This window comes from Panthera leo, chromosome E3 (assembly GCF_018350215.1).
Source record: "Panthera leo isolate Ple1 chromosome E3, P.leo_Ple1_pat1.1, whole genome shotgun sequence".
Classification (NCBI taxonomy): Eukaryota; Metazoa; Chordata; class Mammalia; order Carnivora; family Felidae; genus Panthera; species Panthera leo.
The window spans coordinates 16,868,233-16,892,224 of NC_056694.1; the positions used below are offsets into that span (position 1 = coordinate 16,868,233).

The 23,992-nt window shown below is 46.4% G+C and overlaps 2 protein-coding genes across 4 annotated transcripts; one reads left to right on the forward strand and one right to left on the reverse strand.

Moving 5' to 3' along the window:
* The first annotated feature begins 239 nt into the window (after positions 1 to 239).
* LOC122209980 (cytochrome c oxidase subunit 6A2, mitochondrial) lies at positions 240 to 947 on the forward strand. Its single transcript, XM_042922324.1, has 3 exons — positions 240 to 369; positions 559 to 695; positions 813 to 947. The coding sequence occupies exons 1-3, from the start codon at positions 297 to 299 to the stop codon at positions 891 to 893; spliced, it is 291 nt and encodes a 96-aa protein (XP_042778258.1). The 5' UTR covers positions 240 to 296; the 3' UTR covers positions 894 to 947.
* A 937-nt stretch (positions 948 to 1,884) lies between these two features.
* On the reverse strand, positions 1,885 to 23,347 carry LOC122210114 (integrin alpha-D-like). 3 transcript variants are annotated; one of them, XM_042922593.1, is made up of 30 exons: positions 23,129 to 23,342; positions 21,244 to 21,349; positions 18,521 to 18,624; positions 18,318 to 18,388; positions 18,078 to 18,192; positions 16,596 to 16,726; positions 15,786 to 15,931; positions 15,114 to 15,267; positions 14,867 to 15,017; positions 14,598 to 14,671; positions 13,154 to 13,283; positions 12,897 to 13,039; positions 12,605 to 12,745; positions 12,302 to 12,511; positions 11,470 to 11,600; positions 11,194 to 11,351; positions 10,157 to 10,311; positions 9,767 to 9,898; positions 8,868 to 8,941; positions 8,496 to 8,637; positions 6,852 to 6,965; positions 6,659 to 6,738; positions 6,476 to 6,559; positions 4,120 to 4,198; positions 3,849 to 3,956; positions 3,664 to 3,741; positions 3,347 to 3,460; positions 3,095 to 3,196; positions 2,725 to 2,835; positions 1,885 to 2,252 (listed from the first exon to the last, which is right to left on the reverse strand). In XM_042922593.1, exons 1-30 carry the CDS (start codon positions 23,160 to 23,162, stop codon positions 2,139 to 2,141), a joined length of 3,486 nt encoding a protein of 1,161 aa, XP_042778527.1. In that variant the 5' UTR covers positions 23,163 to 23,342; the 3' UTR covers positions 1,885 to 2,138. The 3 variants fall into 3 exon arrangements, with proteins under 3 accessions (XP_042778527.1, XP_042778525.1, XP_042778526.1); XM_042922591.1 differs by lacking the exons at positions 1,885 to 2,252; positions 2,725 to 2,835; positions 12,605 to 12,745 and having other exon boundaries at positions 3,190 to 3,460; positions 23,129 to 23,344; XM_042922592.1 differs by lacking the exons at positions 1,885 to 2,252; positions 2,725 to 2,835; positions 3,095 to 3,196; positions 3,347 to 3,460; positions 3,664 to 3,741 and having other exon boundaries at positions 3,888 to 3,956; positions 4,122 to 4,198; positions 23,129 to 23,347.
* Between the last annotated feature and the right edge of the window lie 645 nt (positions 23,348 to 23,992).

Here is a 23,992-nt window from a genome sequence, read left to right on the forward strand (position 1 = left end):
TGTGACACCCACTGGGAATAGAATATTGAAGGAAATAGTTCCCTGCAACTGTAAAAAGAACGGCATATTGTTTTTAAATGTCCCCTTATCAAAATAAGAGGCACCAAATGGCAGATGTCTAGAGAGAAGGACCTCAGGCCAGTAAAGGCCTCATTTTAAATATAGAAACCCCCTAAAAATAGCCACCCATGTTACAGACTCAACAGGTGATTGGCCCAAAAAGAAGGGAGTGGAATCTAGGCCGTGGTGAAGGAGAGTGAAAGGGCAGTTCACTGTTTCCAGCTTCTCTCACCACAATGGCTCTGCCTCTGAGGTCCCTGAGTCGGGGCTTGGCAAGCACAGCAAAGGAAGACCATGGAGGGGCAGGAGGTGAGTGGGGCTGCTGCCTGACCCTGTGGCTTACATACCTGTACCCCTCTCGCACCTGTCTGGCCTTCCGCGGTTCTGAGGACCGCCCCCCACTCCGCCTCCCCCCCACCCACCCTTTAACTGTAACCTTCAGAGGCCCTCCCTTCCCCACCTCTCTCTCATCTCTGCCTTCCCCCCACCCTGCTGTAGCCAGCACTTGGCGCCTCCTGACCTTCGTGCTGGCGCTCCCGAGTGTGGCCCTCTGCACCCTTAACTCCTGGCTCCACGCGGGCCATCGTGAACGCCCCAAGTTCATCCCATACCACCACCTCCGTATCCGCACCAAGGTATGCTGGCCTGAAGCCTTGGCCCCCAGAGCGGGAGCATGGTTCAGACGGGCAAGGGGTGCTGGGGGACCCCCTGGCCGGGACCTCGCTGACAATCTGCTCTCCGTCTATTCACAGCCCTACTCCTGGGGAGACGGCAACCATACTCTTTTCCACAACCCCCGTGTCAACCCTCTGCCCACCGGCTATGAACAGTGAATGGCCCTGAGGCCCCAGTGGATGCCCCCAGCCCCAATAAAGGTGTGAAAACTGTGTGTCCGCAGGCTCTCTGGGGACCAGGATAGCGGCTGGAGGGGCCTACAAGGAGTTCCACTGGGTGCATGCGCACAGTGCAGTCTGTGGTCTACATGCTCTTCCCAAGGCCATGATTTGGGAGGTGCTCCAGGGAACATCCTTGATGACTAGGTAGGAGATCTCCATCCTCCTTTTCTCTCACCTATTGATAATTAGGGCTATAGCCTGTAAAGGTCTTTCACATAACACTAACCTCACAGTAACTCTGGGAACAAGATATAATTTTGGTTCCCCTTCTCCAGACGAGGAAATGAGATTCTCAGATATTAAAAGACTTAAATAAGGGCCCTCCTCAGAGGTCCCTGGAAACTAAGGGCTGCAGACTCTGAAGTACCACTTGTCTCTTGACATATATTCACAGCTTTTGTGAATTCTGGTTTTTGGAAACAACCCTGATTTCAAACAGAGGAACTACAGCCCTATCTGTGAGTCTTCATGACGTAGTTTTGGATTTGGAATATTTTAGCTATTCTCTATGACCACCCTTAATGAGTCTTCTGTATTAGTTTGGGAAATCATATGCTCCTTTCTGGAAGCCTGGCTCTCCTAGCCTCTGGGGATCTCATTCAAGGGAGAGATCGGTTCAAACAAGTTCAGGGAATTTCACTCACCTCTTAGGACAGTCTGCTCACTTGACATTACCAAAGAGCCTGAAGCCTGTGCTGAAACCCATGAGAAACAGACACATTGAGTTCTTCCTTTGGCTACTCCCCTGATGCTACATATATAGTGCCATTAAAAAAAAGATTATCTCAGGCCTCAATCACCTGAAAAAGTGAGTGAATGTTTTCTAGGCCCACAAGCAGGGTCCCTCAACTCTTCCTAGAATAGCACTCAGGTCCCTAAATTAAAGCTCTTTGATTAAAGAAGAATGTTTTATAAACATCTTTATTTAATATGGCAATTCTTATATATGAAAATTTATGCTGGCATAATGCTTGCTTTTGTAAAAAGTGAGTCATCACTGAAGAACTCTGACAAATATGTTAAAATATAAAAACCTTTCAAATACCTTGAGAAAGTGGCTTAGCACCTGGTAAGTTGCTCAGTCCAGTACATATCTATACAGAAGTTATTCCCATGGAAATAGATTTGTAGGCAAAGTCAAGCCCAGCCAATAGGGGTAGATACAAACAGAAAAGTGAATTATTAGGACAAAGGCAAATTTGAGGCCTCACATTGGACATCTTCCCCACTGAATGTGGCAGTGTCGTCAGGTTTGTTATCCAGCATTTCTTTGTACTGACGTTTGAAGAAGCCAAGCTGTGAGGGGAAGTAAATCAGAAAAGCTGGGTAAGAGGGCAGGGAAGAAAGTTGGGAGTAGGAAGAGGCTGAAGGAGAAGAGAAGTTGTCTTGCATTTCTGTGCCAGAACACTTATGTGAACAACAGCTATTGTGTATTATCTACTGTGTGCCAAGCACAATGGTTATGCATATAACCTATAGTAAAACAGCATAGATTCATACGCAGGCCTATACACATACCCTGTCCTCGTTTCTGTCTCACTTCAGCTACTTTGTAGATACAGGCATGATTATCATTTCAAAAATGAGAAAACAAGTTCAGAGAAGTAGAGCAAATTGCTTGACATTAAAGAGTGAGCAAGGCAGAGCCAAAATGCACACACAGGCTGGCCTGGCTCCATTGTCTGAGTTCTTTCCACTATACCATCCTTTCTCTGAGAGGGCTTGGGTTGTATGCTGCTGGTGTTGAGAGTGGGATTAAAACACTCACCTTGTAGAGGATGGCTGTGATGAGAGCCAGCAGCAGCAGTCCTCCCAAAGAGCTGCCCACAATGAGGGGAATGGGATCATACACCTCATGCTTATCTAGCATGATCTCCATCTAATTTGGGAATTAGAAAGCATCAGACTTTTTGCTGTCCCAGACTCTTCCCAGGTTTCCCAACCTTTAGCTCTCTCCCCTCCTTCCTTTACTCCAAGGGGTGACATACAGAAAAACTCATGGGCGTAAGGACAACCCTCCTGCTGAGAGACCTTCATCCTTCCTCCCTCCAGGCTTGTGAGTCTCCCATAAGGCACCACAGATTTTGCATTAGGAGCCCTCTTACCAGCCTGGCCACTGCCTACCACACAGTCACTACCTGAGCACTCAAGAATGCCTCTTGTCCTGGAAGCTGGGAATACATGGACCTGTTGAACGTGATTTCAGCCACACTTACAATCAATATCTTCTTCTGCAATGTCTACAAAACAGAGGGGGCACAGATGAGGAACTAGCACTGGGAAAGGCACAGAGTTCAAGAAATGTCCTGGCTGGAGGATGGACACAGACGTCATCTGGTGGCACCTGAATCCTGGGGGGAAGGGGGGGCTCTCCTGTTGGGCCTACACACCTGGCTGACCCAGTCAAAGCTGAGGTTGCCCTTCAGGATGAATTCAACTTCCTCCTGGATGCCAAAGGAAGGCAGGTCACAGCAGAACCTCAGGCAATCAGCAATGGAGCAGTTCTAGGGACAGGAGAGGAATGAAGTTGAGGAGGGTCTTAGTTTAGGCAAGAACGACAGCAGAAAATAAACTCTGTCAGGCTTGGGGTCGAGAACAGATGAAAAATTATAGGACATATGTATACATCTGCAACCCAGCAAGTGCATTTCCCTATATACCCCAATATACAGCTGGTCCTGCAATGGGAATCCAGGGTCTTTCTCACCAGTACAAGACTCCCTGGAATCTGGGTCAGGAATTCAGGATGCTGGGGAGGTTCCCTCTCTGACACACAGGGGAGACTCTAGTGAGAGAGAGAAAATAGCCACAAAATGATCAACATTTCACTGGTAAGACGGTGTGGGGCACTGTGGGTCAGACTCCAGAGCATTAGGAAAGGCAAGCAGGCACCTGTGAAGGGGCCACAACAGCCACATCCCACACAGCCACACCATTCAGCAGGATAGGAACCCAGAAATGAATGCTGATGGCCAGATCTCGCTGACTCAGGTTATTCACCTGCAGAAAATTGAGACAGAACGTTATTGTGGTCCTAGAGCATCCCAAATCCTACTCCTTTCCTGGTTCTAGCCCTCAGGTACACTGTCTGTCTCTTTTCCACAAGCTCCAAACATTAGCAGCACCATGGGAGGGAAGATATGGATGCTCCCTGGCTTCTCACACGATAACGATGCTCAGCTTCTTTCTTGCTCTTCTCACCAGAAGTTGAAAAGTTGAAGTACTTGGTAGATTCTTCCTGCCTGGAGAGAGAGGGCTTGTTGGTGAGAAACAGCTACGGAGCCATCCTCACTTTTGCCCCAGTCGTCTTCCAAAGGCTCTGTGGGCCCAGAAGAATGCCCAGAGATATAATTACAGTCCCCGCATGCCTCTGCAGACTCAGCTTCAGCCCTTCTCCCATGACTTTTGCCCCAGTCACCCAGAACTGCTAGGTTGCCCTCTGATACCCTGGCTCTTTCAAGTTCCCATAACTTTGTTCAAGTTCTTTCTTTTGCTTGGAATGTAATTACCACTCCCCTTCTGGAAAATGTCACTTAAAGGCCCAACTTAAACATTACTTATTATAACATTTAAACACTTTCCCACGAGAAGAAGGCATTCACATGGCTTTCTCCTCTAGTAGGTACGTGGTTGGCCTTAGGTAATGCTTGCAGAGGCCACTGCCAGAACAAAAAAGCCTAAGGGGACTCAAGGGAATCTTGGTTGGATCACTCAGGAAAAAATGCAGTGCAAGCCCCTCCAGATGGAAAGAATAAAATAAATGTGGCTATCCTGCAGCAGCTAAGTAAATGTGAAAAAGGATGGTGCATGAACACAAGACCCTGGAGCAGACATAAATGTCCCAGGCTGCAGGTGGGTTTCCATCCATCTATCCATGCATCCATGGCCTTCTTCAGTAAACATTTACCCTGTGACTGGCTGTGTGCTTGACTCTGGAGATACAACAGTTAACAAGCCATAATCCCTGTCTTTCCAGAGTTATCATCTAAGGTCTCAGTGGAATCAAGCAAACAAGCAACGGGACATGCACATTTCACCAGCAGCTAGTGTACAGAAGCCAGGCCAGCCATACGGAAACTCCACGCCCCCCACCCCAGTTTTCCCACAGATGTGACTGTCAGTTTGATGATTAAGAACACAGGTTTTGGAGCCAAGCCATCTGGGTTCACATTTCAGTCTACCACTTCCTACCCAACTAATTTAAGGCAAGCTACTAAACCTCTCTGGAGCCCTGTAGTTTCTTCCTCTTTAGAATGAGGATGCTAATAATAGCGCCTGTAATAGAGTTGTGAGGCAGTTTGCAGCAATGACATAAATGTTAGGATTTATTTTTTCCCTCAGTGTGTTTGCCCTCCTCTATGCTCCTGATCCCAAATGTTTCTCTCTGTGCTTCAGTTTTTTCACCTTAAAACTTCAGTTCTAACTCTCTTTTCAAATTTCAGTAAATCACTCAGTTTTCCCAATCCTTGGAGAGGCACAGTAGTATATGGGCATGAGCACAAGCTCTGGAGTCAGACCATCTGAGTGATTCGTGGTGCTATCACTTCCCAGCTGACTGACAGGGGCAAGTTATTTAACCTCTTGATTTCTTTGTTGCTAAAAAAGGGTGGTTAACAATAACTATGTCATAGAGTTATTCGAAGGATTAAAGGAATGTAGATATGTGTCAAGTACATTTAAAATGCCTGTCATATCATAAGTATATATAACTGGAAGCTCTTAAATTACAAGTTTCACTGTTCTCCCATGGTTAGAAGGGGAAATTAGGACACAGAGTTTGGAAGGGCAATGACACACTGTTTGATCAGCACCCCCAACCCAGTTCCCCTAAAATTTCATGTGTCAGCAGCAGCAGCAACAACAGTAGCAAACTCTGTCCCATGGCAATATTATAAGCTTCTGACCAACTCACTAAGCCTCTGGAGTTTGGTGAGGTATTCAGGGCTCTTTGCCCTGCTTCCAGCCTGACCTGCCCCTGCTCCTCCACCCACCTTCAAAACTGAGAGCAACAACCCTGCACTTGCCTCTCCTGTGGCCTGCTGCAGCCTTGGCCTCTTAGAGACTTTCCCAGCAGTTTCTCACACCTCTGCTCTCCTTCTGGTTTGGTGAAAACCTGACCTTTATTTCCTCTGTGTGGTGACAAACCATATTCCCCACTTCAGAGTGCTAAAAAAGCCTCAATCTTAACCTAGTTAGTTTCACCTCTGCACATTCATATCTAGCACCAAAACCAGAATTGGCTTCATGTTAAAGGAAGCCTCCATCTTAGAGAAAGAGAGAGGAGTGCACAATGGTGGCAAATGTGCATCCAAATAGTAGGCCAATTCATCAGAGAAGAAGCAAGAACTGTATGGTAGATGGTATTATAGATAAATGTACGGCTGGTCACAAGTATTTCCATGTGAGGAATCAGAGGGGATAGTTTAGATACCCACCCTTTCAAGAGCAGGCTGGGCAGCCATGGGAGGTACTAGGCTTAGAGGAAGGTCAGAGGTCAAGGGAGGGCAGGTATTAAATACCTGCTGATCACCATGTAGACAGCATATTTCACAGGGAGCTCCAGCTGGAAGGTGGTCTTGCTGGATGTAGGCTTATTATTCTCACTGGAGAGAGAGGGGGGGAGCCCAGTTGGGAAGGAATCCAAGAGAGAAACCTCTGACTGGAGCATAAGATGGAAGAGTGAGGGATACACCTGGACTCACCTGCTTACATTGGCCCTCAGAAACAACTTGTCTCCTAGGGTGGCCTTGTAGGAGACATCAAATGTGATTAGGAAGGTGCCCTGAGAGGAAAAGAATGAAAGAATGGGGATAAGGAAAGTCATGGGGGAGTGAGGGAAGAAAATGGGTAAGGACAAAGGAGCAGAGTGATGAGGATTTGGGGGGAAGCATTCACCTTAGTGCCCTCGTGGAAGATGGGATGGTTGATGCTACAGCTGCTGCTCCTCAGGCTCTCATTCCCTGTGGGCGCTGCCTCACATTCCAGTCGCAGTGGGCGCTGGTGTGGTTGCTTCCAGAGGAGGAAAAGAAATTCAAATATGTTACCCATGTGCATATGTGGGCTAGATATATAACAGTGGGGCATTGCAGAACAGTAGGGAAAAGGACAGACTTTTCAAAAAATGGTCTTAGGAAAATCGGCCTATTCAAAACAAAATAAAACAAACAAAAGAGCAAAACACATTGGATCCCTACCTCACTCCATACATTAAAATATTCCAGCTAGATAAAAATTCTTAATGTGAAAAGGCACAATTATAAAGCTTTTAAAAGATAATACAGGGGATTATCTTCATAACCTTGGAGTAGGGAAGCATTTCAGACAAGATCCACACATTAAAAAAAAAAAAAAAAAAAAAAACGACAAAGGAAAATATTTGATAAAATTCAACCACAATCAAATTAAGACATTTGGCTCATCAAGAGACACTATACAGAGACTGAAAAGACTGGGAACAGGACTGTAAAATATACTTAATACATATAACTGGAAAAGTATTAGTAACAAGAATATTAAAGAGCTCTTAACAACTAGAAAAGTATGGACAACTCAGTAGAAGAATAAGGAAAAGACTTGGACAAGCACTTCCTAAAAGAAGAAATCAAAATGACCAGGAAATGATTACAATTTGCTCAACTTCATTAAATAAATGTAAATTAAAACTTCAAGGAGGTATCAACAGATAGACAAAAATTTTAAAGTCTGACAATGCCAAGTGTTGGAGTGGATGGAAAGCCACAGGTGATGGAAGTGCAAATAGGTGGAAATGGTTTGACTTTACTTATAATTGAAAATATGCATACTCAATGATTCAGAAATTCCATAACTGACATACATCTTCCAAATATTATGCATATGTGTACCAAGATACATGCTCAAGAATAGTCATGGCCAATATCAGAGAACAACTCAAATGACCATCAATTGTGAAATGGGTAAATAAGTTGTGGTACAGTCATACAAAGGGATTCCAGATAGCAATAAAAGTGTTTTACAGCCACAAGGAACAACATGGATGAATTTCACAAACATATGTTGAAGAAATGAATAAATATACAAGAGAACATATAACATGTTTCCATTCATATAAATTTCAAATATTGGCAAAAACTCACTGGTTTTATCTAAGAAACGGCAATCACTATTCTTACTGTGATCATCAGTTCCTAATATACTTTAGTGATTACCTTTGGGGAGAGAGTGAGGTTATAAGGAAAGGCACAGGGAGGACATCTGGGGGTGCCAGCAGTGTATTATTTCTTGACCTCATGCTAATTACATAGACATTTCATTAATATTATTCATCATACATAAGCTTTATGCACTTCTCACTCTATCTCCCTTCCTCCCTCCCTCCATCCCTCTCTGACTCTGGAACTCTGTATGTGTGTGTCTGTGTATGTCTGTGTGTGTGTGTGTGTGTGTGTGTGTGTGTGTGTGTGTGTGTTTATATTTCACCAGAGAAGAATTAAAAGAAAACTACTATAACCCAGAGCAGGGAAGAGATCCCAGCAACTGGAGCCCAAGGGAGCTATTTACCTGGGTTCCTAACACTCGTCGATAGGACAGCCCTGCTGGATAGTAGAAGTTGATCACAGTTCCATAGGAATCCTCACCTTCATTCCACAGAGTCACTGTCACATTAAGCTCCAAGGAGCTCCCTACCACCAGGGTCTGCAGGCTGGAGGAGGAAGGACAAAACTGAAAAAGAGGCTCCATTGGAAATGAGTTGGAATTGGATAGGGGGTAGGGGTGGGACTGTGGGAACTCATGAACTATTGGCTGAGAACATTCCAATCAAAATTTCTTTGTTAGAAGGAGAGCCAAAGGGAAACAAAAGTACATCTCATCCTATGAGGATGGGAGACCCAAAAGCTTAAGTGTCTAGAAATGAAAGCAGATAGAGCTCACCCTGAGGAGATGAGACTGACACTCAGGTCTCCTTCACAGAGGTGATCTTGTCCACAGTTCTTCTCAAAGGGGAGCTGCAGCAAAACAGAATATCTCTTCCCATCCATGTCTCAACCTTTCTTCATTCCCCTCAGTAGGAGCACTCCTCTTAATAATGAGTAATACTCATTATTGAGTATTACTGAACACCCACTCTGCACACAACAGTGTGCTAGACACTGACAAGAAGTGGGGCAGTGGGGAAGGGGCAGTTAGAATATAAAAGAATGATAAGAACTTTGGTTTCAAGGGGCACAGAATTTAGTTGAGGAGTTAAATCCAACTCACATTGGAACAATTATTCAACAAACACTGTTAAGTAACAATAAGGGGGTGGGTAGGGAGTTAGAAAAACTGGAAACTACAGGTGAATTAGACATGGTTCTTGTACTTATGGAACCCACAATTCTAAAGGACCCACAAAAGTAGATGCAGATTGCTATGATTCCAGTCATGTAACGTTGGTATCACCATGAAGTAATAGGAAGCCAGAGAAGTGATAGATGCTGAATGTGGTTTCCAAAAGAGTGGAAGATAAGACTGGAGCTTTGGGGACTAGAGAAGATCTTTGGGGTGGAGAGAAGGAAATGTTTTCCAAGTAGGAGATACCACATGGAAAAAGGAACAGAAGTAGGAATGAGAAAAGTTGGGAAGGATTTGAAAAATGAGAACCAGAGAGTTTATATTGAGATAAGGTGGGCACCAGCTGGGACATGTGTAAAGGTCTTAGCTAGGCAGGGCCTTGGTAACTGGGTGGAGGCAATTTGGACTTGATGTGGTTGGGAACCAAAATAGGTTTTGAAGCACACAGAGATACAGTGAAAATCAGTACATCCCTGGGATTTCGTCAGAAGACTCACAGAAGCATTGAAGAGGTCCTGTGAGCCCACAGCCAGCACAGGGCGAAGGTTCTCAGATGAGGGGATGGGCTCCCCAGCCAGGGAGAAGTTGAAATGTAGGATGATGGGACTCAACACGTCCTCCACACAGTCCTGAGGGAGAATAGGCTTTCAAAGCCCCACTATCCTTCTCCTTACTTTCCACCACTGGCCCTTCTCAACTGCATCCATTTCCTGCTGTCCAGTCAGAATTTTGTGCAAGCTGTTCAGCCAGGTACTCTGGCCTCAACTTTCCTCTCTCAGGCCCCACTCTCCCCACCCTTTCCACCTCACCCAACAGGCAGCAGAGATGCCAGAGATTATCCTTGGGCTCCTTCTCCCCCCACCTTTCCCAGAACCCAAAGTCCTTACTGGTAAAAGCAGCTTAATGGTTTCACAGTAATCCCCCAGCCCCAGGGTTTTTCTTCGAGACAAAGTCCTGTTCTTGGTCTCATCAAAAATGGCACGAGAAATCAGGCGGCTTGGGTCTAATGCCAGATCATACCTGACAGAGCTTTGGACATCACCTGGAGGAGAATGGGAAACAGAAGACGAAAAGTCAAAGAGAACCTCTGAAGTTCTATGCTTTTTTTTTATTTGTGCAATAAATATTTGCTGTGCACTTTCTATGGGTCATGAGATGTAACAGGTGCTGGGGATATAGGTAGAGAAGGAGATAGAGAAATATAGCCCCAAGGTCACAGTCTAGGAAAAGAGATGAGCATGTAGGACTTAATTTCACACCATGATCAACTCAACAGTGGGATCCTCAGTTGTACCAAGGAGGGCTTGCTGGACGTCAGAGGTGCCTCCCTGGGTGGGCCTTGTCTGATCTCTGACCTGGAGGATGAGCAGGGGTTGGTGAAGAATGGGGAAGAGAAAATCCCAGACCATGAGAACAGTGGCTAAGACCAGAAGGGAGAGAGATGATGGCACATTTACAAAAAGGGAGAGTGGGATGAGGTGAGTTTGGAAGGGCAGAGAGGAGCAAAGTCAGCAAGGACATTGTAGGGAAGGATTTTGGTCTTTCTAAATGCAAGAAGAAAGTGGTTGAAGGGTGTTAAGCAGGAAAGTAAGGAAACTAGATTTGCATTTTAGGAACAATCCCTATAGTTTCTCTATGGGGATAGGGTGGGAGCTGCAAAAAACAGACATGGGAACAGCTCAAAGTATAGGTAGGAAAGGTAGGAGGTGGCTGGGGCCAGTGGGGAGAAATGGGCAGATGTACCCTGGAGATAGAACCTATGGCCTGGGTGTGGGGAGAGGGGGAGAAAAGGGACCCAGGTTTCCAACACTGGCAGCTGGGTGGATGTGGAGGTGGTATTTGGATTCCTGGGCGCATTCTCTCCTGACGATAGGGTGGGAACCTTTATGGGGTAAGGGGCTAGACTCACTAGGAAGAAACTCACCTAAGTGGTCCAGTGAACTTTTGCGGATAGTGAGACAGACTGTGGCATTTCCAGCTTCCAGAGTGGTGGGCACCTCTTCCCAGCACTGGTACACAGCCTTTGCCACCTCTGAGGGCATGAATCTCATAGTCACCCCCACATTCAGCACTGGCTGACTCCTGAGGGTGCAAAGAGGGGCTGAGGACCTGACTCTGACCTTGGGGAGGAGAACAAGGGAGGCGGCAGCTTTTGAACTGGACACACAGAGGGAAAGGGTGGGATGTGGGGAGTTATCACCTGAGCAGCAGCACCTGTCCCCGGGCCCCCACAGCCAGGTCCACTAGTCCATCCTGGGTGAGGTCCTGACCCCCACTCAGCGACTGTCCGAAATACTGGAGTGTGGGAGAGAGCTGGGAGCTTGCAATCCGCTGGCCAAAGAGGGAAAGGAGAAGTGGAAGTCAAGGGAAGGTCATTTGAGAGGTTTGAGAATAAAGATTTGGAAAGGAGAATACAGTGAATGAAAGTAGAACTGAATGGAAAAATTGAAAAGGAGAGATGAATGGGTAGGAATGGAAAGCAAGTGTAGTGAGACCCCAGGGATCTCAGACAGAGAGAGGCAAGCTCCTTTGGTCCAATTCATGTGAGGGTACAGGCTAATGACAAAATTAAAGCATAACAATAGAAATATAATAGGTTAATTTACTCATCACGTGTATATTCCTTCATAAATATTTGATGAACAGAGTACTTAGTACTCCATTGAGTCGTCTTTACAAGAAGCCTATGGAGTTTATCATTTAATGTTTCATAGAGGGGAACTAAGGCTCACAGAGGTTAAATCAGTCACTGCCTAAGGCAACACAGCTGACATGACTGGCCAGGCATTTGACCAGGGCCTGCAATCTCTTACCCACTAAACTGCCCACAACAGATTGGAGTCTGTTTGGAGCCAAAGGACAAAAGAGAGATAATTTGCACTTAGCTGGGCCTGGTGAAGTTCATGGCAATAAACCCCTAAAAGGAGAATAGCTACTACTAAGGTCCATGACAAGAGGCACAGGGACATCAGGCACATCTAAGACATGGGAAAGGAGGTGGAACTGGAAGAGGCTTCAGAGAGGGGCCTCACCTGGCTGTGGGAGGGCCTGATGCCCAGTTCTGAGGTTCCATGAAATAGGTAGACAGCACCCCGGTTTTCTTGCTCTCCTGGGGCACCGATGGCGACGTCTGTCAGTTTGTCCCCATTCGCATCCCCCAGCACTGTCAAGGCTGCCCCAAAGCGGCCCCAGGGGTGGCCCTGCTCCCCACAGAGAATGATCTCACACTGCCACCTAGCCCTCTGCGGAACAAAACCAGTGTCATGCCTCAACCCAGACAACCCCTCCACCCCACTCCCAGGCCCCACCCAGCCCAGGTCTCATCAGACACTCACCCCCTGGGGCAAGTGGCACACGGACACCTGGCCCCCCCACGTCAGCTTGTAGTAGTGTGGAGCCCCAATGAGGACAAGGTCAGAGCTACCATCTCTATCCACATCCACAGTACAGAGGGAGGCCCCAAAGTAGGAGCCAATCTGGAGGGCAGAGCGTGAAGTCACCCTGCCTGCCTGCCCCCTGCCACCAGAACCTTACCCCGTGGTCCCCCAAACCCCTTCATCTCCTCCCTCTCCATCCTTGGACACCCTGCCACCCTCATGGTCCACTCTGGATTCCTCTACACCCAACCTGGGTCCCTGCAACTTCAGCCTTTGGCTTCCATTGTCCGGACTCCTGGGTGAAGAGGACAACCTTCCCAGTATGCTGATGGCGGGGAGCCCCCAGGATCAGGCTCTTCACCCCCTTCCAAAAGGCCAGCTCGGTGGAGTAACCTGGGGGGAGGGCAGGCCTCAGCACAAAATCTTCCTCCCCATCCCTTAAGTTCCTGCCCTTTCCAGGCAGCTCATCTCCTCCCGCCTGTGCCCCCAACCACAGCTTTTTCTCACCCAGGTAAGAGTCCCTCATGTCCACGTTCTCTTGAGACACACTGATGAAAGTGGGGCTCATATTTTGGGGGTATAGGAAGGCACCTCCAGACCAGCTGAAGCTCCCCACAGCCCCCAGAACTGGTCCATCCTGGGAGGAAAGGATTCCAGGGCTAAGCAGTTTTGAGTCAAAACAAGGCAGCCTATTCCAAAGCAATGCCTGCTGCCGACTCCACTCATTATTTGGAATTCTCTTTTCTTTCCCCAGTCCTGTCCAGCAGCTTCAATCCCTGACTCCTAATGTCTCTCTCAGTCCATCCCCAGTGCCACTGCTCCAGTAAGTCCCAGCTCTTCTCACCCACTGCCCTTTCTGCCTCCTATTGTGTTCTTCTTCTCCATCCTCCTCAGTGTTAGGTTTCCTCAGACCAAATATATAGCCATCACCCAGCTGGCAACCCAAGATGGCTCCCTGTCACCAAGACCCTGAGGATGGCATCTCAGGTCCTCCCCAGACAAACCTGTGGAGTTGCTCTATGCTTTGAGCATAGAGCTCAAACACACCGAGTGTTTGACCTGGACACCTCTCCTCTCTTTCTGAGACGCAACTCCTCCCTTGGGAAGAGTCATCCTCAAAGCCACCTTCTCTGTGAGGTCTTCCTTGGCTCCCTCGGGGAGTGATAGGTGTTTCCTACTCTGCATACCTTGCTTATTGCCTTTCTAAACTTTTGACTATAGATAATTTAGAACATATACAAAAGTAGAAAGAAATGCACAATGAACTCGTAAGTACCCAGGTTCAATGATCAATTCATTACCAACCTCGATTCATTTCTATGTCCCTCCAACTCACCCCCAAAACTCTTTTGAAGAAAATCCCTATGGATATTTTTAACACACATCTACTTTCACATAAGTCATGCTATTTTGTCATTTCTTTGGTCTGCATGATCTGGCCTTTCCCATCTCTCCACCCACTCCTTCCATGCTGCCCCTCACTCACCCTGCTCCAGCTATGCTGTCCCTTTTATCTCCCTAGTGCAGTAACCTTGTTCATGCTTCAGGACCTTTGCACTTGCCTTTTCCTCTCCCTGGAGCAATCTCTCCCCAGATTTTTCCACACCTATCCCTTTCTCATCATTCACCCTCAGTTGTTATTCCTCAGGCCTCCTCTGATCATCTCTCTTGCTCTCTTCTAACACAGAGCATAATCTGAAGATCTTTTGTTTGTGTTTATTTGCCTCCTCCCACTGTATGTGTGCTCTTTGTGAGAGCAGGAACCTTGGCTATCCTGTTCTCTGCCGTGCTCCTAGCACCTACATACACTGCCTATATGTCTCTCTCTAAATGGACAGTGACCTTGAGGACAGGATCTCCTTCTTATTTACTTCTGGGTCCCAGGTCCCAGCACAGAGCTGGCCCAGGATTGGTGCCTGAGACCTGTTTATCAAGCATATGCTCCACCTACCATGGTGAGCACTGAACTGAAGCCTTCTTGTGACATCTCATGCTGGAAGGAGCTACTTGTCCTCGACTGGGTTCCTGTGGGAAAACAGGTCACTTAGGCTCTGGGGACCATGAGACCACAAGGACTTAGAAGGAGAAGAATGAGTCTGGGTCTCAGGTTCTGGGGCACAATTTTGGGTGACATGTGAATAGGGATGGACCCTCAGAACTGTAGGGAACAATCGGGTTGGGAACCTTTGGATTCCAAGACCAAGCTCGCCCTGTATTTACCCTCCACTGCAAAGATCTTCTCCTGCAGCTGCTTCTGGATGCTGCTGAGTGCTGCAAAGTTGTCCACCTTGAACACATGATCCTGAGAGGGCACTGAGCCAATGGTGTTCAGCTCCTCCCTGGCAGTGGGTTCCTGGAAAGCATCTCCCACCTGTGGCAGAGAGGCAGCTGAGGAGGAGCCCACCAGCCTTTCTGCATGGGTGAGATGCAGTCTCAGTCTGAGAGAGCCACGAGGAAGAGGACGTACCCCAATGGCATAGCGAATGATGCCAGCTTTCTCTGCCAGGGGCATGACATCACTGTATTCCAGGGGGTCTTTGTATTTCTGCCCATCTGTGATGACAATGAGAATCTTCTTGGCACTTTCACGGGCACCATTCCTACTATGAAACAGTTCTTTCCTGTCAAGGAAGAAAGGGAGTTGGCTCTCCTGAGATGAAACTGATTTTGAAAAGAAATCATTTGCAGCTCTAGAAGGTCATCTGGGGAGACTAGGGAATCCTGGTACCCTCAGACTATGCCATGCATGAGGTGCATATCATCTCATGTAATCTTTACAACCAAGTTGTAAGTTGTCCTCATTTGGCAGTTAACTGAGACTTAAAGTCAGTAACTCCCAGGTTTTCCCAGGTCACCAGCAGGGAGCCAGAATGAGAACTCAGATTATCTGAGCCAAAGCTGCTCAAGTTGGAATCTGGGTCCTGCCAATCCAAGTTCAGGCAAAGAAAAAACACTGCAGAAGAGTCCCATCCTGTATCTGGGAACAGATCCAAGGAGGAACATTCCCCCTACAGCCTCCTTACTTCCCTTTATAGACCCTTTCCCCAGAGCTTCCCATAGTCCTGGAGTTGGGCTGTTCAGACCAGCATGAGGAAGTGGTGTGGCAATGTGTCCACATGAGGTAGAAGGCGGAACTTACACCACTTTCAGGATGCCTGTGGCTGTAAACGTCAGGCCATTCATTTGGACAATTGGATCCACCAGGCTCTGAGGACTTGAGCTGCTCTGGAATTTGGTGAAGGTGAAGTGGATCTCCAAATCATTGGAGTACTGCATCAGTGAGAACTGCAAAGGCCAAGAAAAAGGCCCTGGTGCTCAAGAGTTATTTTTTAATAAACTTTAATTTTGGATTAACTTTGGATTTACAAACAATTTCCATGTTTTTTGAGGCTAAAACTCAGGGGGAAATTGGCCCAAAAAGAAAACTAGAAATCAAAAACAAATAATGTTTCTTTCATACTTTGGCAATACTGCAATATTTGTTAAAATAGGATTTTTAAAAACTTTCATAACGTATAAAATCCACTTGTAGGCTATATTTCCTCACTTCTCAAGAATTCATACACACATGTACACTAATTAGTGAGAAATAAAATAAGAGAAATCATGAGTTGCATGGAAAACACAACAAAGAAATCATTAAGTATTTGGCCAAGGTATCTTCAGTCTAATTTCATATCAAAACTATTTTTGCAATCCTTTCAATGCTTTTTAACAGTAAAAAAACCTTATATTTCCTGCGCCATATAAAGACATATTAAATGCCACAGGGGAATTTCCTCAGGTAAGGGCACAAATCAGCCCTGCACTGAGACCTTAGCCTTATCATGGCACAGGTCCACTGAGTCCACCCCCAACAATGCCAGGTCTCCCCCTAGGTTGGCCTTTCCCAAAGGCAGCCACCACCACATGCCCAGCACTCCCCAGGTCTTGGGGATTCAATCTTCACCAGTGTGTTGGTGCCTTCAAACTGTCCCATCACAGCTATGACAAAGTCCTTCATCTGCTTAAAGTCCCTTTGGTCAATACTTCCAGAGCCATCAATCAGGAAGACAATGTCCATCTCTTGACTTGGACACTCTGTAGAGAAGGAGGAAGGAATCAGAGATGCTAGTGTGGGGCCCAGCTGTCTCTCAGGGCCCAGAAACCCTTCCTGCTCAACAGACTTACGGGGTCATTCTTGGTCTATGAACCAATTATTACCAATTTTCCAACACCCTCCACAGAAAAGGCCCAAATCCATTGCCCAAATATTAAGAAAGAAAACAAAAACACAAAGAAAGAGAGATAGAGACAGAGAGAAAGAGAGAAACAGGAAACAGACTCTCAACTATAGACAACAAACTGATCCTTTCCAGAAGAGACGTAGGTGGAGGGATGGGTTAAATAGACCATAGAGATTAAGAATCTACTTCCTAGTGCTGAAATGCCACATCCCCTACCCTGGCTGCACAGACATCCAAGGCAGGTCACGGCACCCCCCAAAGTCCTGAACACCCTTCCTCCACTCTCTGTGTCCCCACTGTAGATTCTGCTCTCACAGTTTGGTTGTGAGTTGTTTATGCTGTTATTTTATTTTTCCCTGGCATCATGACTTCTCTGGTCCAAAGCATTGCTCTCAGTCAGCACTTTAAGTGCCCCTAGCTCTTACTTGGAGCCCAGTATCTCTTCTGATACCACAGAGAAGACAGTTTATCTGTATCTTCCTCCTAGTCCAAACACATGGTCCTAGCTAGAATTTCTGTCATAATGGTAATTACATATTATGTGCCAAGCAGAAGTCTAAGCACTTTATATTTATATTAAATCCTTCAATCCTCATAACCACCTCAATTATTAAGACCCAGTTAACCAATGAGGAAATGAAAACCAGGGAATTAGGTCACTTGCCCAAGGACACAGAAGACAGACTTATTCAGAATGACTCTCAGAGAGATGATGTTCAGTGTCCCTGGCACCACTCTCTGTGGAAGACATCAGCAACAAAATTGTGCATCACATTTTCCATGGCCCTAATGTTTTCTCCCCTTAGAAATTCATCAGTGAGTGATCAGGAATGGCCTCGTACTTGGATCCCTGGATCTATCATCCTCACCACATTTTCACCATCCACCTTTCACCTTTCCTCTGAAAGCCCAAGAAGCATCTCTACACCTGTTGGCAACTGTGAGATCCTCATGCCTCCTGCTGCCAGCACTCTGAGGCTCCCTTCTGCCTCATCCAAAACTTTCCCCCTCGACCAGCTTAGAGAACCTGTTGTAAGCTGCCCTTCTTACGAGGCCAGACCATGTTCCCAGACCTTCTTGGGCTCACTGAGGCCTCTGGGAAGAGGCCATGAGCACAGGAGGCCAAGACCATAGTCTCAGGCTCTGCCCACTCCTCTGTGCCAGTATGTGTATAAAACAGAAATGCTGTCTCTAAAGGGACCTACTTGGCAGGGCAGCAGGCACTGTCCGAATGGTCTGCAGGTGGGAGCCCAACAGGAAGCAAAAGCCTTCTGCATACATATTCTCCCCACATGCTCTGTGCATGGTTGGGCCGCAGGCCTAGAGGCAGAGACCTGTGTGAGCAAAGGGGCCCCAGAATTCTCCATTTTCTTCTCCCCCAGCCCAAGCCTCCTCTGGCCCCTGATCCTGCCCTTGTGACCCTTCTATGACCCAGAGAAACTCACCAGCAGCCAGGAGCGATTGTTGGAGGCTGCCAGGGACAGGCCTAGGGACATGTTCACGGCCTCTGGTGGTGCTGAGGGCAGATACACATGATCATACTCATGGGCACACCCTCATTTGGGGGGAGAATCAGGACTAGAGGTCAAGGAGAGACATTCTGGTACAGGAGGATTGAGGGCCCCAATTCCCAGGTGGAGTCACTCACTGTGCAGTGATATAGGTTGACATAGGCCAGTGGCAGCTGCACAGTCATACAACCGTCCTGTCCGGTTGACCGCCACCACCTCCAGGGGGGCTCCCACCACGAGTCTGGAGGCACAAGCATGACATATAGTTGTATGAGGGGTAAGGGCACAGGGCGCTTCAAGTGAGGAGGTATCACCATGTAACAAGGAAGTGAGAGTTTGAGAGGGAAGCTCTTGGCATTTGCCACTCATGAGGCTACTCAAAAAGGAGAGCTTCAGTTTAACCCACATGTGCTGAAGGACTATGCTGGACTTTTTGTTTGTGTATGTGTGAGGATACATAAATAAATTTGTATTTATATATACAAATGGTTTGAGTGCTGTTTTTTAACATTAATCAAAAATAAATATATTCAAAAGAAAAACATTTTCCAGCCATGAGTAAGTGCATTTTGTTTCTGGGGTACCATCATTCTGAGCCACCCAAGAAATAGATCACCTCAAGTTACATGGAAAAAAAGAATTTTTTATATTAAATATAATTTATTGTCAAATTGGTTTCCATACAACACCCAGTGCTCAATCCAACAGGTGCCCTGGAAAAAAATTAAAGGTTATTTATTTTTGAAAGAAAGAGAGCATGAATGAGCTGGGGAGGGGCAGAGGGGAGGGGAGACAGAATCCCAAGCATGTTCCGTGCTGTCAGCACAAAGCTGAATGTGTCGCTCTAAGCCACAAACTGTGAGATCATCTCCTTAGCCAAACTCGGATGCTTAGCTGACTGAGTCAGCCAGGCACCCCTACATGGAAAAATTTTAAGCCATAAGGTATCAAAACAAAAATATTGTTCTGTAATTAATTGGATAATTTAAATATAACATAAGCAATTTGAGTTGGACAACTTAAAGCAAAAGCATCAGACTCCATATCAATATCTACAGTCATATAAGTGCAAAAATTTATTTACAAAACCTTTTGAGAGGAGAGAATTTTTTAATTTTAAAAAAATGTTATGTCTGCCAACAATCTCTCCACTCAGATGAGAAAACTAGACAAATATTTGTGTGTTTTTAACTAATTAGCCAGGCAAACCACATTAGGTTAGCATTTAAATCTTCCTTCTAGAAAGCTATTCCTTTATGGAAAACTGAAATCCTTGTGGGTCTAACACTTGCTGATGAAAACCTAAATAGATGGTTAGAGATGTAGCAGTTTGGGACCTGCTGGCATAAATGGATGAGCAAACTTTTCATCTACATGTTTTTCTTTACCCTATCTATTCCTGATTCATAGGCTTAGTCTTTTCAGTGTTTGGGTTGTGTTTCAACAGACAACAGGAAAAACAATAACTTTGTAGCAATCAGCATGTCATCCAATCTATATATTTACTTTTTTTGTAAATACTGGTGAACAGCAGTCAATCAATAGTTTATAGATGTGTGTGTGTGTGTGTGTGTGTGTGTGTGTGTGTGTGTGTAACTGATGGTGATGGAAGTGGGACAGTGGCTATCTTTGAATTTGTTGGATTTTGAGTGATCAGAAAAGGCCTAAGGGAATCCAGGGGAGGGGACCTGAGGATGTTTTCTGTACCTGGATCCAGGCGGCAGCTACCTGGGTATACACATATGAAAAATTTATTGAGTTGGACCTTCCAAGATTGGGCACTTCAGTTTTTGCCTTGTATATTTCAAAACAAACAAACAAACCAAAAAAAAAAAAAACCCATAACTCTGACATCTGGCATTTTCTTCCATGCCCCAGCCTGACAGCTGGGTGAGGAAGGGGGACGGATGTGCTCTTAGAACTCAGTGACCTCAATATGCTACTTCTTGGCCAATGAAATCTTCTTGTATTCTCAGGCTCATTGCCAACTTGACCTCCTCTGTGAAGCCTTCCTAGAATTCCCTCCTGGGTTTGATCTCTTCCTTCTTATGCCTCCAGATTTCCGTTACACTTGCATCACATTGGGACTTTAACAACTTGGGTCCCTGCTGCTGGGACCTGAGAATGTGAGTTTCTGGAAGCAGGGTGAGGTACATAATTGACAGTCCCAGTGTGAGATAAAAATGTGGGCCTTTTATTCTGGGAGAAAAAAAGTTTTTTTCCCTTTTTTTTTCCTCCCCATGACCCTCCTCTTTACCTGTCCTGTCTTTACCTGTTTGCTATTTAGTGTTGATTTCCCCAAGGCACAGGGATTTTCCCAGGGCCAGTGCAAACCCCACAGACTGGGAAAACTGTGCACAGCCAACCTTGACCTTGCCTAACTCATACCAGGGGCTGAGGGCAGCAGGGGTCACTGGATAGGTGTGGGGAAGCAGGAAGCTAAGAACCACTCCACAGAAGGCTAGACTGCATGTGAGCCAAAGCTCCAAGCCTCCAGCACATCTCCACTTCCCCATCAATCTTAATGACCACACACAAATGCTAAGATCAATTCTTAATAATTTCAAGAAGAAGACTGCAAAACATTATTACAAGTGCAAGGGTAACTGTACTGGTCACTTACACTGGTCACATGCCATGAGGCGAGACCTGTCTGGAGGAGATTCAAGATCTCCCTCCTGAAGGAGTGTCTTGTCCAGAGTTTGTGACCCTTCCTGGGACCGTGAATAGTTGGTAGTAGTGGTGTCAGTGGTGTCAGACTTTGCCCATGCTGCCCTTCCTCCAGATACCTCCTAATCCATGTTCATCCATTTGCCTGAAGGCTGAAGGGGTGAGGGTGGGGAGAGTGGGCAGGGCTTACCTCGATCTGCCAAACTGGGCCACACTCTGTCCAAAGCTAACTCCATCCTCTTGAAAGACCATGGGCTCCTCCACATCCAAGTTGAACCCATAATAAGAAGCAATGACTGAGGAATATGGAGAGGGAAGTGAGGGTGGGAGGAACAGTCAGAGAAGCCTCATCTCCTCTGGATACCTGACTTTTGGGATCTTGATGCCCACCCCAGTCCAGCTCATCTTCCCAGGAGAAGGGTGTTCTTTTGTTTCCTGATTTGCCATCTGTGTGGCTCCTGTCTCTCCCTTCCTCAACAATAATCAAACCACAATACAAAGGGCAACAATCCAGAGAAATGCCCCCTCAAGGATATTTCAAAGGACATGTACAACCTGAAATTGAGCCTGTCACCTCATGGTATGTTAGCTCAAGAATGCCCCTTATGATAATACAATTCATTTCCTAAACTGAGACCTTCTGAGAATGAAAGGGACACCATTAATAATTACATCATGGCCCACCCTAAGGTCCAGATGGGGAAACAGACTTAGAATTTTTTGATTAATTATTTATTATTATGTGTTTCCCATGCCCCCCTTCCTTGGTGCTAGGCTCTAAGACAACAAGGACTGCAACCATCTTGTGTTGGTGCCTGAGGCAGTGCCTGGCCCTTAACAGGTGACTAATTACTTACTATTTGTTGGCTGACCCAGAACTGCACAGGAAGTCCCTGGTAGAGCCAGGATTCCAACCCACTCTCCTGATCCTTCACATTCTCCTCTCTGGTGACTAAGCTCAAAAACCTCAGTGGAAGGTCCCCTACATTTCAAGGGTTTTTCCCACAACTCTCACTCCTAGACAGCAGGTTTCTTCTCCATTTCTACTAGAATTCCCAGCTGTCTCTGGATTGAGGAGTCAACTCCAACCCCAAAGTAGGGAAGCTCTAAGAATATAAACCATTAGGCCAGGATGTGACAGGAAAGGTCCAAACAACTGAATCTTGGGGTTCTGGGAAAAGGCCAGATGTTGAAGGTGCCATAACCCTACCATGGCCACATGCAAGGGAGCTTCACATCCCAAATCTCCTCAAAGGATGATTCTATTTCTGAGTCTGAAAAAAGAACCTATGACCAGACAAGTAGGATGATGCCAAAAGTCTCAGACTGAAATGTCTCAGAGGCCAAGAGGGTGACATCAGTGAGTGAAGTGGGTGGTGTGAGTACCAGGGAATTATGGGCACTTAGAGAATGTGGCCCTTTTAAAGGAGGTAAGCATTACCAGGGTCTAGAATTCAGAGCTCCAGACCTTCCCATTTCTCAAGAGAAGCTGAAAGTCTGGATTTTTGTGTGGAATCTGATTTTTGACTGACACACAAATCATTTCAAATGACACAGAAATGTGATCCTGTTACAGGTTCAATTTCTGGACTATTCTCTTGGCAGTCGTGGAACAACCTACCTGAAATCAAAACCAAGGACCAAGGATGAGATATCCAAAGTTTCCCTTCCCTAGTGACTTCTATGGCCTTCCCCCCTGGGGCTCTGAGGCTGACTCCTGTCAACCATACCACACACACACACACACACACACACACACACACACACACACACACCAGGGGCCTGACAGAAGGTGGGGGGAAGCCTTGGGGAATGTGGAGAAGTAGTTTATTCTCCACCCAAACTTAGCCTATGAGTCCATCTTATCTCATCTTTGCTCAGGTTATGACCCTCCCCTGATTCCAGGCCATTCCTCTTTCCACACCAGACTCTAGACACTAAGGCACTCCCTTGCCTCACCTCCTCCACAGAGCTATATGAGCTGACCACCAGCCCCAGAATGCCCTACCAGATAGAGACCTCTGGTCTGTCTCAGAGACAAGACAGACCTCTTCCAGCTCTGAGGCCCCACTTACCATCTAAGAGGAGCATAATTCTAAAAGCCATCATTGAGCAGCGTATCGAAGGAGAAGTGAAGAGCTGAGCAATAGAGCACTGAAGGATGCTCAGTGTCCTCAGGGAGATTTAAAATAATGACTCAGGCCTTCAAGTAACAGAAGGAGGGGCACAGTGAGGAAGTCTTTGGTTAATCATAGAACAGAGGCAGGGACAGGAGGCCAAAGACACCCTTGGAGAAAATCGCCCATACTCTCCCACTGCCACCACCTCTAGAGATCTGGCTTCCTTGTCCAGGGCCTGGCTTTCCCAGAAGTCCACCCTCCCCCATCCCTTGAGACCCAGTTGATACCCAGGGAATCCTGGGACCCCCCCTGGGGCCCAGAAACCAAAGTGCATATGACTGGGAAGGGTAAAACAGATGGCTGAAGATGCCCCACCACATGGATGTGAGTCTGAAGAAAGGCAGACCTCCCCCTCAGATAGCAGTGTTGGGGATTGAGCACGAGTTAGGCTGTTGTTTAAAAAACCAGACTCGGTGCATCTGGGTGGCTCAGTCGGTTACGTGACTGACTACAACTCAGGTCATGATCTCATGGTCCATGAGTTTAAGCCCTGTGTCAGGCTCTTAAATACAGAATAGAAACTGAGGGTTGCTAGAAGGGAGGTAGGTGGGGGTGAGCTAAATGGGTGATGGACATTAAGGAGGGCACTTGTTGGGATGAGCACTGTTGTATGTTATATGTAAGTGATGAATCACTAAATTGTACTGAAACCAATAATAAACAATATGTTAACTAACTTGAATTTAAATTTAAAAAATTAAAATAAATTAAAAAACAGATTCCATCAAGAGGAAAATGTATAATCAAACTGGCAAATAG